The sequence below is a fragment of the Rhinolophus ferrumequinum genome, chromosome 2 (genome assembly GCF_004115265.2).
Source record: "Rhinolophus ferrumequinum isolate MPI-CBG mRhiFer1 chromosome 2, mRhiFer1_v1.p, whole genome shotgun sequence".
In the NCBI taxonomy this organism is placed as follows: domain Eukaryota; kingdom Metazoa; phylum Chordata; class Mammalia; order Chiroptera; family Rhinolophidae; genus Rhinolophus; species Rhinolophus ferrumequinum.
In genome coordinates this window covers 93836626-93855146 of record NC_046285.1, presented here as the reverse complement: position 1 = coordinate 93855146, position 18521 = coordinate 93836626, and the positions used below count along the sequence as shown (strand labels likewise).

The 18521-nt window shown below is 36.9% G+C and overlaps 1 protein-coding gene and 1 non-coding gene across 2 annotated transcripts in view; one reads left to right on the top strand and one right to left on the bottom strand.

Annotated features, from left to right (window-relative positions):
• The window catches only part of CYYR1 (cysteine and tyrosine rich 1), a 94044-nt gene extending 80721 nt beyond the window's left edge, over positions 1-13323 (top strand). Inside the window, exons 3-4 of the mRNA XM_033092339.1 lie at positions 677-834; positions 10944-13323. Of these exons, the coding sequence (XP_032948230.1) occupies positions 677-834; positions 10944-11125 (340 nt within the window). The 3' untranslated portion in view covers positions 11126-13323. The remainder of the gene's footprint in view (positions 1-676; positions 835-10943) is intronic.
• A 300-nt stretch (positions 13324-13623) lies between these two features.
• LOC117014667 (small nucleolar RNA SNORA27) lies at positions 13624-13750 on the bottom strand. The gene has a single exon (XR_004421576.1). It is a non-coding gene; the product is annotated as a small nucleolar RNA SNORA27 (small nucleolar RNA).
• Positions 13751-18521: the final 4771 nt, after the last annotated feature.

The window sequence follows — 18521 nt, the reverse complement described above, 5'->3', positions numbered from 1 at the left end:
TGATAATTTTGACTCTTTCGTGCAGTATTGTTTTTTTCTTTCTGTAATTTCCTTGCATGAGAAAAAACTTTCTGGACAAAAACATTAACATTGATAAAATAGAAGTTTTGCTTACATTGTTCCTGAATTTAATGAAAATACTGTTTGCCATAATTGGTCTCTGTATAATTTTTTAAAAATGTTTGGATTCCTTTGTTTTGTTAAGAAAAAAATTGTAGTTCTACTTTATGAAGAGTTTTAATTAGAATAAATGTTAAATTTTATTTAATGTTTTGGCATTTATCAAGTTGTGTTCATTAAATGCATACATTCTACAAAAAATAGATAAATTCTTTGCTGTTTAAGTACACAACAGAATGGTTTTTTTAAATTATTATTTTAGAGAGCATATCTGGAGAATTGTGCTTTGCATAAATACATGAATTTTTAAAACCAGAATCTGAATGATGGGTTTACTGTTCTGGAAGAGGATTCCCTAAAGGTTTATAACTCTTTTCTTCTCCATTGAAATACTGTTAACTGATTCAGAGAATTATCTCTTTTTTTTTTATTGTTAACATTATCTTTAAGAACATTTGTAAAGAAGCACTCATCATATAGTCATTGAGCTGTATCTGAAAGACTGAAGAATCCTACGAGACTTTTCAATAAATGTACTTTTGTTTTTCCTTTTTAGGGGCACGGCAATTGCTGGCATCGTGTTTGGAATTGTATTTATCATGGGTGTCATTGCTGGAATCGCCATATGCATCTGCATGTGCACGAAAAACAGCCGCGGGACCAGGGTGGGGGTCATCCGGACCGGTCACCTCAGTGCCGCCACCTCCTGTCCTGGTAAGCAAAATGGCTTACCCCTTCTCAAGGAAAAGTCCGATGTCTTAGTTATGCTAATAACTGACTCCTCGGGGAGAGGAAACATTAATGACTCACTGGAATAATCTCCAAGTATGGAGTGTATTTCTAAATCAATGTAGATTGAAACTCCAGCTTTCAATAGAGATTACTTAGCTCTAAATAATAAAATCTACCTCAGATTTGAAGAGATTCATATTTTCAATGATTGTCTCATTGATTACAATTACCGATCAGCCAGAGTTAAGAGAAACACACAAGTTACACCCACTACGTCTATCTGCCAGTGAGTTCTGACAAATATTTGTAGAGAAAGCATGTTACATGTCTGAATGAGCTGACATCTGATTCAATAGTTATGTATGTTTTGAGAAAAAGGATGGAAGAAAGTTTTTATGTACGCTCCTTATGCAAAGAACACAATTTTAACATAATATTAAAATTCTCAACGAAGAGCAAAGGTGATATATTAATAATTTGATAAGAGCATCTGCTAGAAGTTCCACATATAAATATGACTCCATAAAGAAAATATTGAGTTTTGCATTAGGTGATTTCAATAGTGCTTTCTAAGTCAATCTGTATATGTACAATTTGACATATAAAAAAGAGTCAAGTTCTAAATTTAACACATCCTTAGGAAGATAATTTCCTATTCACACTCATGTCGTTTCTCTCAGTCCCTACAGAAAAGGAGAGGGTACCTTCTACGTGCAATCTGTCTTCTGTATCAATTCTCTAATCCTTCCTTCCTTTTCTAAACTTTTCCCTATCATCTTCAATTTGAGGGAGCAAATTTCAGATAAATGTGAAAATAACAATTTCTCCTGTTCCTCCTTTATCAGTTCTTCCTCTTCTCCAATGTTCATGTTGGAGTGCCTTAAGGCTCAATCTTTTCCTTGGTTATATCATTTGGCCTCATGGTATTAAGTACCATTTATATGCTAATGCCTCCCAAAGTTATATAATCGCCATTCCAAACCTCTTTCCTGAATTACAGTTTTATCTGATCCCTCTGTCTACTAGACATCCACCTCTTCGATACCTAATAGATATCTCAAATTTAACATGTCTAAAGCAGTACTTCTGACCATCACTCCAAATCCTCCTCGACTTGCAGCATCTGCCCTCCTAAATAATGGCATGTGTAGCTTTCCAATTGCTCAAGTCAAAAATCTTAGAGTCATCCTTGACTCTTCTCTTTCCTTCAAACCTACATGCGATCTACCAGGAAAACTTCTCAGCTCCATCTTCAAAATCGATAAGGTATTTGACGACTTCTCACAGTACTCACTGTTCCTTTCCTGGTAGAAGCCACCATCAGCTCTCACCTCTATTATTATAATAACATCCTAACTCCTCTCCCAGCATCCCCCCCTTGACCCACAGGGTCTATTCTCAACACAGTAGCCAGAGTGAACCTCTTAAAATAGTGGTCAGATAATATAGCTCCTTTGCTCAAAATCTCTAATGGCTTCCCATTTCCCCCAGAGGAAGAGTCAGAGCCTGTGGTTCCTCATTTTATCCAAAGTAAAAGGCAAATTCTTTACCAGGGCCTGTAAGGCAATATATGATTTGTACCCCTTCTTTCTCTAACCTCATTTCCTCTGCTCTCCTTTTTGGCACTCTGGCTCCAGTCACACATTTTCCCTTGCTTCAAGTCTTTGATCAAATATCACCTTCTGAGTGAGGCCTGCCCTGATCACCCTAGTTAAAATTGTAATATGTCCCTTCCCACAGCAACCCAATCCTCCTTACTGTACGTTTTCTCCCAGAATGTTTTTAACCTTCTAACATACCATATAGCTTACCTAATCATTACATTGATTATTGTCCATCCCCTCTTTCTAGAATACTAGCTCCATGTGGCAGGGATCTTTGCCTATTTTGTTCACTACTCAATCCCAAGCACGTAAGACTTGAACTGGAACATAATGGGCACTCAGCAGATGTGGCTGAAGGAATGAAGAACACAAGTCATCACGAGACCTGAGTTAGTGATTTATCAGCGTCTAGGGAACTTACCTTAAATTCCACCCAAGAGTATTAGCTTTTACTCACTACAAAAGCAATTCACCATGTTGAATCTTCCCAATTTACTGAGAATATTGTTGGGGTTAGTGTGGGGTATAAGGAAAACAGAGGGGGAATTATTTGTCATTCTTTACCTCTCCCCATTTTTATCTGGTCAATCCATAACCCAAGAGAAAAAGAGACAGGAGTTAGACAGAGAAGTCAATTGGAGAGAAGGTAAGAAGTATTATGCAGATAACATTCCAGATACACTTTTGCTTGACCAAGAAAAGTGTATTTAAAAATTTTAAAACGTTTTTTAAAAAATTATAAAATTAGAATAGAACTTACAAAATATTTTAATGTAAAGACTTGTGCTTTGTTGGGTTTGAGGTTTCTATTTTATGTATGGAAACATGTTTTTAAAACTTTATAGTAGTAACACCATCTATACTGGCAGATCACAGATGCATGTTGCATTTTTAGTAAATGCATTGTTCTGGGAACTGAATAATGCAAGAAATATAATAAATCTTTTGGTAGAAGCATTTTTACTGCAAAACGACTAGGTCTTCGAAACATAATATGCTTAATTACTTCTCATTTCCCTCTCGAAGACACTAATTAAGCTTTTACTTAAAGGATAGGGAAACAACATAGAGTAGTACTGAATGCTTTTCAAAATCTTTCATGTGTGGAAATATAGAACATTTTTAATTCACATTAATTAACAATGTGATAATTGAGATAACCCAAGTTACTGTATAGTCCCACAGCCTAAAGGCTACATAAGTAAGTAGAAAATAATTTAGTAAAGGTTATTTCATCCATTGGTGAAAGCACTCAGTGGGAAACCCCACAGTGAACATAATTACTCTATACTGGGAGGAGATTACGAAGAAAATGTAATCTGCCACCCCTGGCCCTTTGTTGAACAGTGACTTTCCAAAATTGTTTTTTATTCCTGCCATGTTGGGTAGAATGAATGAAGTTCTGTTTAATTACAATTATTTTTAAAACCATCAGTGTAAAATAATAATAATTTACCAAGTCTTATACTTCTACTACGTTCCAGAACTTCAATGTAAACAAAGAAAATTGATCATATTAACTCTTTTTTAGAAATAAGTTTAGATGATATGCACCTGAAAGAATATAGAAAGACCATAACAAAAGGCTTTGCAAAGATATAAATATCAGCGAAAGGCAAACAAGGGATTTCAATATTATCAAGAAAATTAAGATTTGAAGTACATTATTGAGTCCCTCAATGACTGATTTATGATGATAGATGTGTGTGTTTGTGTGTGTGTGTGTGTGTGTGTGTGTGTGTGAGAGAGAGAGAGAGAGAGAGAGAGAGAGAGAGAGAGAGAGAATGGAGAAGGAGGCGGAGGTTCTTGATAATAGAAAAATGCCAAAGGATACATGTAGAGAGGAGATGTGGAGTTGGAAAATTGTTCATTCTAAAACCATCCTAAGAAAGGCTTAGAACAAGAATCATCCATTGATGCTAAATCGGGGAGGGGGCCAGGGAAGATTGCCGAGGAACAGGATATTTGCTCTTAAAGTATCTACTCCCAGACATCTTGTTATAAAATTGGAGAAACTAAATACCATCTTGACCAAGAAGTTAAAATTAATATCACCAAAGAGAGAAAAAATGGACATAATATATCTCTGGGTGTTACTTTGAAGATGACATAGCTTTATCTGTGTAATGGTCCGGCTGCAGGTTCACAGCCTGAATCTTAGCATGAACAAATATCTATCAAATCCAAGTTGAGGAACATTCTATAAAATAACTGGCTTGTAATTTTTAAAAATTTCATTAAGAAATCAACACTCCATTTGCATCATTGAATTAACATATGAGGGCAACTTTATCAATATATATGCTGAACATGGGAAGACTTCCACGTACTACTCATCAGAGGATTTGGTGATATGAGGAAGGTCTCTTCTGATAGTGCCTATTTTCTTAGTGAGGTAAGAAGTGAGTCTTATGCTGAAAGTGGATTGAGGAGGTGTTTGTAGTTACAGAGAAAGAAAAAAGATGAAACAGTAATCTCAGAGAACAGAGGGGTGGCGGAATGCCTAAAGAAATGCGTAATTTCGGAGCATTGCCAATGGCCTCCACACTTAAGGATATGGTCATTCATTTAAAGTGAGATCAATCTGCATGACTGTGCATTTTTATCTAGCTAATTAAGCTCCTATATACAATTCAGGGTTAGCCAAAATGTTGGAGTTCACCAGGCAACGGGGAAAGAAAGGGATAAGAAAGTTGACAATAGATGCACAGAAATAATTTTAATGATGGACCATAAATTAAAGCAGAATAAAGACATGAAAACACAAAAAAGGTGATATCAGCTTAAATTTTTTAAATATCATCAGTACATTGGAAATGCAGTTCAGGTCCAAGATGTTTTGGAATGTGTATTCTAGAAATATAAAGAGAGGTGGTCCGATTTACAAAATGGTACCATTATGAGAAAAATATTTTTGAAGGCAAAAAGTCCAAGGGACTGAGAGGCAGGATTACATGTGTTTGAAAATGATTCAAGAAGATAATTCAGGTGATAGAAACAAACTTAACACTTCATGAAGTGGACAGTCTTCATGCAGAGAATTGTAAAATGGGCAGAAGACAGGCAGCTTTTATAAAATAAAGAATAAAGTTCGAGGAAGAGAAAAGTAGAAACTATCTGACTGGCTGGAGCCACATATAGTCAAACTTGTTTGGGTGGAGAAGGAACTAGGAAGTAAGTATAGAGCCCAAAGTTGGCTTGGTGTTTGGGAGTTAGCTGACTGGATACGTATCCTGAGTTTCTGGTCAAGCAGAGCATTACAGAGACATGAATGTTATCTAACTTCCTGTTTGCCCATGTGGCACACTGGACAGGAGGGGCTCCATCTTGGGGCTAGAAATTTATTTCAATATATGGATGTCCACATCACCAAAAATGATAATAGAAGTCATGATGCAGAGAAAGATAATGTGTCTCATGCTAAATCTTCAATGAGTGAGAGTTTGGGGCAGAGAGGACCACAGATATTGATAACAAGGAGGAGTGAAAAGTAGTATGATCTCATGGCACATGCTACAAGAGAGCTCACGTTTTTAAAGAGGAAGAATAGAAAATGGCTTGAAAAATGGCTGTGAGAATTATAGAGCACTCAGTGCACCTCCTAACCTTAAAGGATGTAGGATGTGAGAGACAAACAGCCCTTTCATAGTGTTACAGAGGAAGCTGTCCTCTCATAGAAAATCAGATTTTAATTGAAATAGAAAAGTGAAGTGAATATTCACTTCCACTCCGAGATAATGATCTCACGCATTCTTCTTTCTTCTCAAAACTCAAAAACCCCTCAGCCTTTCTCACTCTCAGCAGATGATTTCTCAGCAGATCTCACTTCTGTAAGAAAACAGACACAATCGGAAGAGAACTTCCTCATATTCTGAGCTACAGTAACGTGTCAAGGGATGAAAAGAAGGTGAGGATACAAAGGCTTTTCTGATGACAGACTTTGGTTCTGAGCACAGTGAAAGGAGCTATGGAAAGTTTGGAAAATTAATAGGCTCAGAAGTGTAAAGGCTCCAGAGTTAAAGATCTACAATGTAGGATAGTCTAGGAGCTTGTCTTTTTCATGGTGACTGGGGTTGTCTTGAGGTTATCTGAGGGGAAGGGGAATGACAGGTTCTAGTGATATCATTCATCAGGAACTGCATTTAGGCCATTGTACAGGAGAAATGGGCAGGACTGTGTTTGTGTGCTGGGGGTGGAGGCAGTGGTCTTACAGAAGCTCTGTGGGCTCTGAGTGGGGTTCCGGTGAATCACGAGTAGTGGGGTTTGAGGGAGGTTGAAGGACAAAGCATTCTCCCAGCAATAGTATTAGAAGTTGTCATTACAAAAAAGTCATGAGTGATAGAGGTGTTAGCTAACACTAAAGCATATTAAAAGATAAACTGGGGCATATTAAACATTTTAATAGTTTGAATAAAAATTGATTCCAATTGGGCAGACCAAAGAGGAAATGATTAAGAATAACCTGCCTTACACACAGAAAGTGTGGAAACAGAGAAAGGAAATTATTTGATTGGCTAGAGCTTAAAGCCAAGTTGGCCATTTGTGATAGTCTGTCCTTAGCCTTTTGATTTTGTAACTCCGAGGCATTTACAGGCTTAGATTTTGGTTGAGCCACCCCAGTCTAATAGCCTCCTTGCTCAATTAATTTAACAGGTAGTGATCATATTGCAATATATAAATGGATCAAATTAACACATCATACACCTTAAATTTATACAATGATCTACGTCAATTATGTCTCAATAAAAACATTTTTAAAAATACATTAAAAAAGTAATGTCATGGGATTCACCTGTCCTACCAGATATTAAAACCATTTAAAATCAACAATAATTAAAATGAGTTGTTCCTGGTACAAAAAGATATGCCCTTAGTCATTGGAATAGAGCATGTAGAATAAAATTTTACGAACTCTAAAGGAGAGATAACAAAACTGTGAAAAGTGAGGATTGAGAGGCCACATTTAGATAATTTGGCTTAACCAAAGGTTAGAACTTAGAAAAAATAAACTTTGATGCAAAAATATACCAAATAAAATAGCAGATGTAAGGAAACATTAAATATACAGATTTAAATGGAAAAACTCAAAAATAGATTGATTATATGTCAGATATCTGAAAAAGAAGACACATTTTTAAGCTTTGAAACAATACAGAAGAAATCAAAAAGATAAAGAACCATATATTTTGTTAGATACAAAGTTTTAAACTTCAATATGTCAATAAACTAAAAATAATATAATTAAGCATTTTGACAAAGAATTATTTTTAAAAAGTCATATGAACATGATATATAATTGTGTACACTTATTTATATCTGAATTATATCTTAATTCTAATTAAGATCCCAGTTTATAAATTATCAGTTGAAACAAATAAAAAATATCACCTAATATGAATTACAAATAGTAAACAAGATGTAAAACAATATCAAATCTAGCTACTATCAATGTACAGTAAAGAGCGATATTTTTTTCACTATTAAATAACCAAAATAGTAAGTGATAGCCAGTTAGTTGATCCCTGGAATTTTATTCTAAAGAACTAATTCAAAATAGTAAAAAGTTTATGTATAGAAGGATATCCATCACTCCATTATTTATAATAATAAAAAATTGTTAATCTCAAAACAAGTGAATGGCCACTTGAATAACATGCAACTATTAACAATAAAATTTATGAAGAACATATACCATAATGAAAAAGACTTTGTTATAATATAAAGTAAAAAAACATATACCATTTTACATGACTACAAGAATATAAAAAACACAAATGACCAGAAGAGAATACATAAAAACAATACTTGTTAAATTGTGATGACAACATTATGGATGATTTTCCTCTGTTCCAAAATTTTCCAAAATAATGTTGTACAGTTTTAATAATACCAAGCATCTTCCCTTTACATATGCTTTAGAAATGTTGGCCTGTGTGGATGAAAAACATTGAATTTCTTCTATGAGTTTCATAGCATCCTTAGATTTTGTAATATTGTAGACAACTATAATGATAGTAAGGATAAATGGCATGTTTGCTCTACTTAAATCAGAAAATTGGAATGTTGGTTATGAAAGAATTTCAAAGACAGCTGTATCATCCATATATCTTTTTAAATGATTTAACCTTTAAGGAAGAATAAAACCTATTAGAGTTAATCCGGAATCCTAAAAATTGATACTTTGATAAATTTGCTTCCTAAGGAAGCCTTACTATGTGCAAGAAAGAAAGCACGGTCCACAGTTATACAAGTCATTTCAAAATGACTTCTAGTAGCTATTACTATAAAAGATGTGTCATGTTTATTTCTTGATGGACAGTCAGTCCTCAAGATATCACTCTTTGGCATTGTACTATCGCTTTCTCAAAATTCAAAGGCTATATGAATGAAAGAACACTGTTTCATATCTTCGATTTTCATGTTCAACATGCAGCTGTATATACCATGGGGAATCTCACTGAAATGTCTTCCAGCAGTTTTTATGCAGATGGCAGAACATAAATGCTTTGTTACTGAGGCATAAAAAACACACTGTGGCTTCATGACAGCGAATGATGATGCAGGGTCGATCTGTAGAAACATTCGGTGTGTGCTCCACACGTGGGAGGCAGGGAAAAGTTTCAATATAAAACCAACTGAGAATCACATGCTTATAAGAAACAGTTCAATGGGTATCCAGCTGTAACTTCCCATTTTACATGGAGGCTGCATTTCTTGGCTTGGACAAAGCTTATTATAAATCTCTTCGTCTCAGTCCTCCTAGATATAAAGAAGCAAAGCAGTGGGTGTAATGCACTAGGAATGTGTGTTTAGACTCCACAGAGGGTTGTTCCATTTTGTTGTACAGAATAAAGCTGGGAGTAGCCCCACCTCCAAAGGTCTAAACCAGTCATGAAGAAGCGGTACACATCATTGCTGCTTTCTCCACAGAGTCGTGTCCTCCGTCTCAAGCCCTTAGTTTACTCAGCCCATTAGAGACTTGCAAAGCCTTTGCTCACCAGAGAAGTCCTTGGAGGATATCCTACCCCATTTTGTGTCTCCATCTTCCTCTTCTCTTGGCTGACTCAATTCTGCTTCCTCACGTCACAGAGTATAGGCAAGTCAGTGAATGGTTCGAATCATTAAGCTCCTGGTAAAGACAGCCAAGTCAAGGGGTCCAGAAGAAACATAGTTTGAATGTGCATGTAAGGTGGAGCCCAGTGTTTGTATGCGCATATTGATCAGAACACTATCATAATCTTATTGGTAGGGGCACAACTTACAAGCCGTCTTAGAGATAAGTTTGTGGAAAGGTTGCTTGTTCTTTCCTCCCATTCCAATGTTACAAGCCTGGCCTTTTCTTTTCTTTCTTTTTTTTTTTTTTTTCCATTATTATGACAGTAGTCTTGTGATTTAGGCTACATTCACAGTAGGCAATTAAGGCATGTCCATTCCAACTAGAATCATGATCTTGATGATGATTCAACTACTGGCAAGTCATCAGAGGGCTTGCTGAGGGTTTGCTCAGAGGTTGCAAAATGATTTGGTTTTAAAGACATGGAGTACTAATGGGCTACCTCTCTTCCAACCCTCAAGATGGGATTGAGATCAGTACACAACAGACATCCATACACAGTCATAATAAAGTATATTATATGTGATTTAAGAATATATAGAATATATTACACTAAAAATTAATTTAAGAAAATGTTCCAAATAGGATTTAGGAAACAAAATTCTTCATCCGATTTGCAAACCTACTTGTCCTCCTTTTACTTTTTTTTCCTTATTCCTGTAATGGCTCCCTGACCTTCCAAGTTATGGGAGCCCAGTATTGGGTGTCCAAAACCTTGACACCTTCTTTCACTCCCTACCCCTTTCTCCACCTCCCAAGTCATCACCTAAACACTCAGCTGCCCAAGGGCTCTTATGATTTCCCCCCCAACTGCCATGAGTCCCTCGTAACCCCTCACATATGCTTTTACATCATCTCACCTTTTCTTTCATCCACCTCAATCCATACTTCAGAGAGTCATCTTCCCAAAGCATGTTCATTAGCATATTCCAAAACCCTCCGATAATTGCCCATCACACACTTTTTATATGATAGTCAAAGCCCATCGTAATGATGATACCGTCAAATTCCTCCAAGTCTTTCCCATTTCTTTCCTTCATGTATAATACTTTTTGCTTCGAACAAAAATGTTCTCCTGCTTCTGTGCCTTTGCTCAAACTTGAATTATCCCATAGCTTCTTCTCTCTCTGGCCCTTCAATAACAAATTTCCAAGAAAATTACCCTGAGCCACCAATTCTAAATAATTTGGCCAAGGGCACCACTTTTTACAGCAGTAACTCTTTTATACATGTGTGTCCACACCCTGATAAAATGAAGATTTTTGCAGGCAAAAATTATGTCCCCTTCCACATTATCCAGCCCAGTGGCTCAAACACGGTAGACACTCAAATGTTTGCTAACTGCCTGATGCTGTTTTCCTTTCCTTTTTCAGTCCCACCGCCCCCCTATAATTATGACCATGAGATGGAATACCGTGCAGAATTGCCTCCTCCCTACTCCCTGACACCACAACCTTCAGCCCAGCGTTCTCCACCCCCTCCTTATCCTGGAAATTCCCAGAAACAATCCTCCCGGAACAGAATATGTGCCAATCTGAGATCTTTCCCGGAGTAAAACACCTACTCAAAAACAGATAGGATTTCTCTAAGAAATACTGTTTGGGGTCAAACAATATATCAAGTGGAATGTTCAGGCTAAGAAATACGGGGATTTTACCCCTCACAGAGCTGACCGCATCTGGAGTTATTATGTTTGGTTTGATTAGACAACATTTGAAGAGATCTGCTGATCAACGAAAACACATTCAGAGAAGAGTAATGAGATAGACAAAATGTCTGAAAAGCATGTTGCTTAAGGAAATTGCACTACTGCTCCTGGAAAAGAGAAGATTAATGTAAGACAGGAAAATAGCCACTATGTTCTATATTCTATGTAGCTTTAAAAGTCAGAACTAGAATTGTTCATTCCTTCATTCATCAATAAATGCAGATCAAGCGCATAAGAACCTACTCTGTGCCTTATACTGTTTGAAGCCCTGGATGGAAGTTGCAGGACCTTTGATTTCAGTATAAGAACAGGGAACTTTGATTTCAGTATAATAAAGAGCAATTGGAGATTTTGTGAAGTGCTCTGGTACCAAGACTTCAATGAGAACCTGTGCTGACTGTCGGGTAGTGACATGCTCTAGAAGGGATAGCTGAATCAAATGGCAGAATGGTCCACCGGGCACTCAAAAGCTCTGCTCATGTTTTAGGTAGGTATGGGGTAAATTTTTGTGCCTCCAAGAATGAATACAACTGGAGTTAACTGGAGAGTTAAACAGGATCAAAGGAATTCAATAGCACCTTGAAGCCAAGAACTCTTCAATGCTAGCTTCTGCCACCTAAAAATCATCTGATTTTAATTAGAGTATTATGACAAGGTTATTCCTTATTCCAACTGGGGGGAAAATAATTGTGTCAAGTTCCATAAGCAACAGATTCTTCACTCCAGATTAAAAGAGATTAGAAGCCAAATAGTCCCACGGGATTTTATATCAGGGAGTAAAAAATCTCAGGACTTGACCATGAAGATACATAAGTTTATAAAAGAAGAGGGAAATATGAAGTTTGGATTCTGTTCCATGTAATTCCATTCATAGGTAGCTTAGACAAATTTCTGTTTCTCTTTTGTGATATTTTGGTAATCTGTTCCCTTGAAAAAATTATAATTAATGGAAAGGTTAAGATATCAAATTGTTGCCTTTTGCCAAAATCCAAATGTTATGAAGTGCCTCTTTCGATGCAAAAGTTGTTAATAAATAGTTCTAATATGCTACATTTTGCTGTAAGTGACCTTAACATTTATATTTTTATGTTGGTCCTTTTCATGTATTTAAAATTTACATTGAAAAAATTTTGGAAATAGATGATGAAATTTTTGTATCACTTGCAATTAAATCTAAAATTTTGAATCCAAAATCATTATGATTCAGTGAACTCCCAAAACAATGCTAAGAATTTTACTGAATAAAACAATTAAAAGAAATATCTTAAGGTATATAGTGTCTATATTTGTAGATAGGAAATTTAGTAGCTAATACAACAAGCAAATTCTACTTTCAAATATATGGATCTGACTGAAATATGGTTTCACTGCCAGTGAGATCTAAAATCTAGATTTGTTTTGAAGGACTTACTTGATTTTCCTGATTTTTTTTTTTTAATGAAGATGCAATGCATTCAAGAGTTCCAGCCTATTCTAATGACTGAGATTTTAGCACAATTTTAACAGTGCTTTAATGTATTTCTCTTCTGAAAGTGTGATCAGACCCAATTACACCATAGCTATGCAACTCAAAGTGCCAGGGTCTCTGTGATTTTCAGAATGTTGGCTGCAAATGCACCATATATTTCTTAAGAAAAACAGAGAAGACAAGACCAGTGGAAATTGAATTCTCATCATCTTCACTGTCAATAAACATTTATTGCAGACTTCCTATGTTCTGTAAACATTACCCACATAGGAGCCATTTCAGTGCACATTGTCTCTCTTCTTTGAGAGATTTATGGCCTCCCGGAAGGTATATCACAGACCCATAGATCTACAATAGATGAGTATTTTTATTATTTGTATTTAGTGTCACCATAGCATAAATGTGCACATTATCAGTATAGACTTTTGGAGTTCACTGATTGTTTTCATACATGACACATGTTGGGGGAAAATAGTATATCATGTGAAAGCTTTGAATTATGGTTATTTAAAAACTAATGTATTTGCTGAGGCCAAAATGTTTACAATAAGCAAATAAAATGAAACAACCCATTATAACAAGCGTTACATTTTAACTGTCTTGTGTCCATTTTGTTTCACCCTCCGTTCCTGCTGATTTAAACTCTTCTGTACAAGAAACACAGGACTAGAGCCAAACAGATTTTTTTTTATTTTGGTATTTTTATTTATTAAATAAACAATGAACATTTTATCCAGATAGGTGAAGGTGTCTGGCCCTGAAATATTAGATAATTTAATCAAAACCAAATTTACAACATATTAAATTTTTTATACTCTGAAAACTAGAACTAATTAATACCAAATCCCATAAGACTTTCTCCAGTAAGCCTATTTCAATTTGTTTCCTCTGACAGGATACAAGACAAGCACCCGGTTTTCTTGAGTTTTAAAAGGATATTTCCTTTGTCCCACATGAATGACCAATAAAGCCATAAGTCCAATTGGCAAAGTGAAAAGTGGGTCGGACTTTTTTTTGAATCCTGTATCCTGCCTGTATGATTTAAGATGGACAACTTCATCTCTCTAAAATTCAACTTTCTGTTCTGGAAAATGTAAATCACATAATGGGCTTCATTGGGAAAATTGAGTGAATACATGCAAAATTCTAAGAATAATGCCTGGCATGTAGAAAATATTCCATAAATATTAACCAAAAATAAATTAACAAAAGAATAACGTAAGGATGGCAGCCTCTGGACCTGCAGTATGCGACACATTAGACACCAGTCACATGTGGTTATTCAAATTTAGATGAATTAACATTAAACTAAATGAAAAATTCACTCTCACTAGCCACAATTTCAAATGCTAGGTAGCATCATATGGCTAGTGGCTACTTTATTGGGAAGTGATGCTCTAGAAAAATCCTCTATGCAAAATGCAGTGAAGTAGCAGGAGGTGTTGCAGAAGAAGCCACTGAAGACGTGTCCAGGAGAAACTGTGGGCCTTGTCAGTTAATGGTGACGTCCGTCAGGATGATGTGTGAAGAGGCCATTGCTACCTGAGTAAGGCGATGATCTGTATGACAACCATGAGCCATGAGAAGCCCTCTCAGGCTCTCCTCAGGGCCAGGGGTGGGGCAGATATTACAGGAACTGAAGGGCTGAATGCAGTCGAGAGAACCTGGACGTGCCCAGGAGCTGTGAGACAGAACTACAGCCTATTGTCGGACTCTAATCAAGTCTGCAGCTGCCCTGCTCAGCTCTAGAAGCCATTGCAAGAGCATGCAGGGCCGTCCGCATCTTCCTAAGGTACAGCGCTGAGGTGTACTTACTCTTCTATTATTTCACAATCTTGTTCCTACCACCAAATGAATGCAGCACCCACCACTCATCCAGTCTATTCCCAACTGCTCCTTGTTTAGCCAAATTCATTTTGCCAGTGTTTGGCTGTAGCTAAGATAGGATCAGGCATGTATCACACTATATGAGTCCATCAAGCAGGAGAGCTCTGGGTGCTATTGTTTTATTTTTCACTTATTTCAAACAACCTAACACCAGACTGTCAGAGTCACATCACCATCTTACTAATCAGCAGGGAGGCTGCTAAGGACGACCAGATCCTTAATCAGAACCTGGTTGAAATGTGCAATTTTAATTATTTAATCACAGGCCCAAGCTGCAAGGGATGCAGCTGAAATGTGTAAGTTCAGTGCTCTTCTGGAACAACCCCACTGTGTGGTGTGGTTCCCTTCCACCTGTGTCAGGACCTCCCGAAAAGAAGAGTGTCAGAACTAGCTTTAAAAAGATCTTACAGGTGATTCTGATGGCCACCCTAGTCCCAACCCTGCTCTTCCCTCTTACGATATGTTAATGCAGAGGAAAGAACTAAGGCTTCAGAGTAAGACAGTTGGGTTTTTCTCTCTCTCATTTCTGTCACCTTCTAGCTATGTGTTCTGAGCCAATTAACAGAGTTTCCATAATCTCAGTTTATACAGAATCTGTGATTACCACCACTCTTGCCTGGTTGTTGCATGATTATAAACAGTACACGTAGAACATCTGTCATAAAGATTCTATCTGGATTGGTGACTCAGACAAACACAAAAATATATCCCTATGCTCTTTCTAAACTTTGTACCTCCATTTCCAAGCCTTAGCACTTCTATAAACAAGTGTAACAGTTATCCATTGCTGTGGAACACTCAGTGGCTTGAGACAACAGCATTTAGTATCTCAGTTTCTGTAGGCCTGGAATCTGCATAACTTAGCCGGGTCCTCTGGCTTAGGGACTCTTCCAGGCTGTAGTCATCTCAGTACGAACTGAGGAAGGATTTGTCTCCAAGCTCCCACGCATGTGTGGGCATTGACAGGATTCTATACCGTGCAGGCTTTTAGACTGAGGTCCTCATTTACTCACTGGCTGTTGGCCAGGGACCACCCTCAATTCCTTACCATATGGGCCTCTCCATAGGGCAAATCAAAATATGTCAGCTTGCTTCCCCAGAGCAAGGAAGTGAGCAGAACCGAAGAGTGAGAGAACATGCCAGCAAAACCTAGTGTTAGCAAGAGGAGCGTCACAGACCTTTAAAACCTAATCTGAGAAGTGCCATCCCATCACTTTTGCCATGTCCTATTCCTTAGACTCAGGTCACTGGGTCCAGTTTGCACAAAAGAGGAGAGGATTGTCCGAGGGTGCAGATACCAGGAAGTGAGAGCATCAGAAGCCATCTGAGGAGTTGGCCAACCTTCACAGGGATAGTTCATCTCATTCTCCTTAAGCCCATTATTTGGAGTTAGGTACTCTCCTCTCTAACAGCAATGTACCAACACAACAGCTGGAAGAATCTGAGGACCATACTTGGCTGTTCACAAATTGCTTTTAGTGAACTGATGGGTAGAACGGAGAAAGCAACAGCCACAGGCCTGTGCTACCAGGGTAAGTGCCACATTCCTAAAAAATACTGACTGATGCACAACATTTGTGCTGCCCATGGATTTCATTTACAAGCCACCGCATTTTGGCCGGGAAGGAAGTGGACCACATACCACATACCTTATGGACAAGTCTTAACGCAGTCTCAATGCGTTCCAAGATATTTAATCGTCATCAAGAAAAGAATTCCAAAACAAGTTTCTGGATGAGTGTTCAGTGGATCAAGTTGCTACCTAACCTAATCCTGAATACCTTCACTAAAAATGGAAAACAAACCCAGGGAAACAGTGGGAAGTGCAGAAACACATGCTGGGAATACATGCCTTCTCTGGTTACTTAAGGAATCATGGGTTGTAAAACATTATTCACAGTTAGACTCTTTGATTCCTATTTCTACTCCGTCTCCCCTCTTCTAACCCAGTCAGGAACAGCTATTGAGTGTGTGCCACCTGCCATTTTTTAGTATGAAGAGGAGGCAGAGGCGGAGAGATCATTTTCTGAATTGTGTTTGGTCATGGGTGATAAGTGAATAAGAGAGCTCATATTGTTTCCATGGCCTTAAATCTTGAGATTATTATGCTAAGTGAAATAAGTCAGACAGAAAATGTCAAGAACCGTATGATTTCACTGATATGTGGGATAGAAAACTGAAAACAACAAAGGAACAAGACAAACAAATGAAGAAACAAAAACTCATAGACACAGACAATAGTTTAGTGGTTACCAGAGGGTAAGGGGGGAGGGGGGTGGTAGATGAACGTAAAAGGGATCAAATATATGGTGATGGAAGGAGAACTGACTCCTTTGAACACCATATATTTGTGTGGTGACCACACAGTGTGATATACAGATGATGTATTACAGAATTGTATACCCAAAACCTATGTAACTTTCCTAACAATTGTCACCCCAATAAACGTGAATTTAAAAAAAAACAATAAATAAAACATAATATACATATATACATATATATATGTATGTATAAAATTTAATTTTTTCTGACTAAAATCCAAAGAGAACCAAAGTGATCTGATTTTCCCATTTTTGTCTCTTATTATAAGTTAGTGTCTTCATTATCACACATCTTGTGTATTATCTTCTTTCTCTGAGCACAATGTGAAAACAATTCAGAATAATTAAGTAACTGAAGTTCAATTCCTTCTGCTTTGCCTGTGAAAATGCATTTGGAGACCCACCCCCTGTGTCTCTCACCACCGCCTGAACACACAAGCAAACTCCTTCAGCTCCTTGCCTGGGGATAGGCTTCTTCTGTGGAACCCCTGCTCATCTTTCCAGATGTAGCTAATGGGCTCATACTCTGAGGAGAGTTCTGATCATTTCTCCAGTCAGAATGAATTGATTCCCACATCTGGGCCTTTTTGTACCTATTTTGTACCCCTCTCATACCCCTTGTCACAGATTTGCTAAATGTCTATCTCCCTATGAGATCATAAATTCTTTGAGAACAAGGTTTGTCTCTTGGACATTTGTTGTCCCCAGAGGGAATCTATACAATTATGTGGAACATGAAATAAATGATTCAATATATTAGGTCAGCAAATAATATTTGACATTAAAGAATGTTAAAATAACTTTAAGAATTAGAGGAAGAGAATTTATAGTGAATAGTATAAGTGGGGTTCATAATCCAAGATATGGGTTAGAGAAGTGGACAAATGGCTAATAGTTTCATAGTTCTCAACTGATGATATATGTCACCCAGGATTGTATCATTAAGTACGGTATTAACATATGAGTGACTCACTTAGTGGGAACAGGACAACACGCCAGTTTGAGAGAGGTACTTTTATAATTCTTCAGATTAAAATTGAATTTGTCAGTTTTTACAGAAAATGAATGCCAACCGAATATTAGAAAAGAATTACCTCATTAATCATAATTCCATAAAATGGATTCTAATTTAATTTAGACTTCAGAAGCAGTAACCAAAGGATTCACTAAAGGCATTTTTACTAAAATAAGATGTCATAGTTTTCACATTACAATTTGTTCAGGGCATGTTAAAAAAACACTGACTAGTCTCCAATGAAACCCAAAGAAGACTAGAAGTGCTAAAAAGGGGTCATAAAATGGCTACTGCTTTTGTGCTATTATTTAATATTTATAGAGAGCAGTAAGTGCATCCAAGTTCTAAAAAGCAGAAATACCATTGAAAATAATTGATTCTCAATAAAATCATCCCTAGAAATATGTTACCTTAAATCATAATAATAATAGTTTTGGGGGGTTGGGTTTTTTTGGGGGGAGCATGTGCCAGGAACTGTTTCTAAGCACTTTTCATTTAATCTTCCAATCTGATGATGTTGGTATTATCATCCTCCTTTTGTAGGTTTAAAAA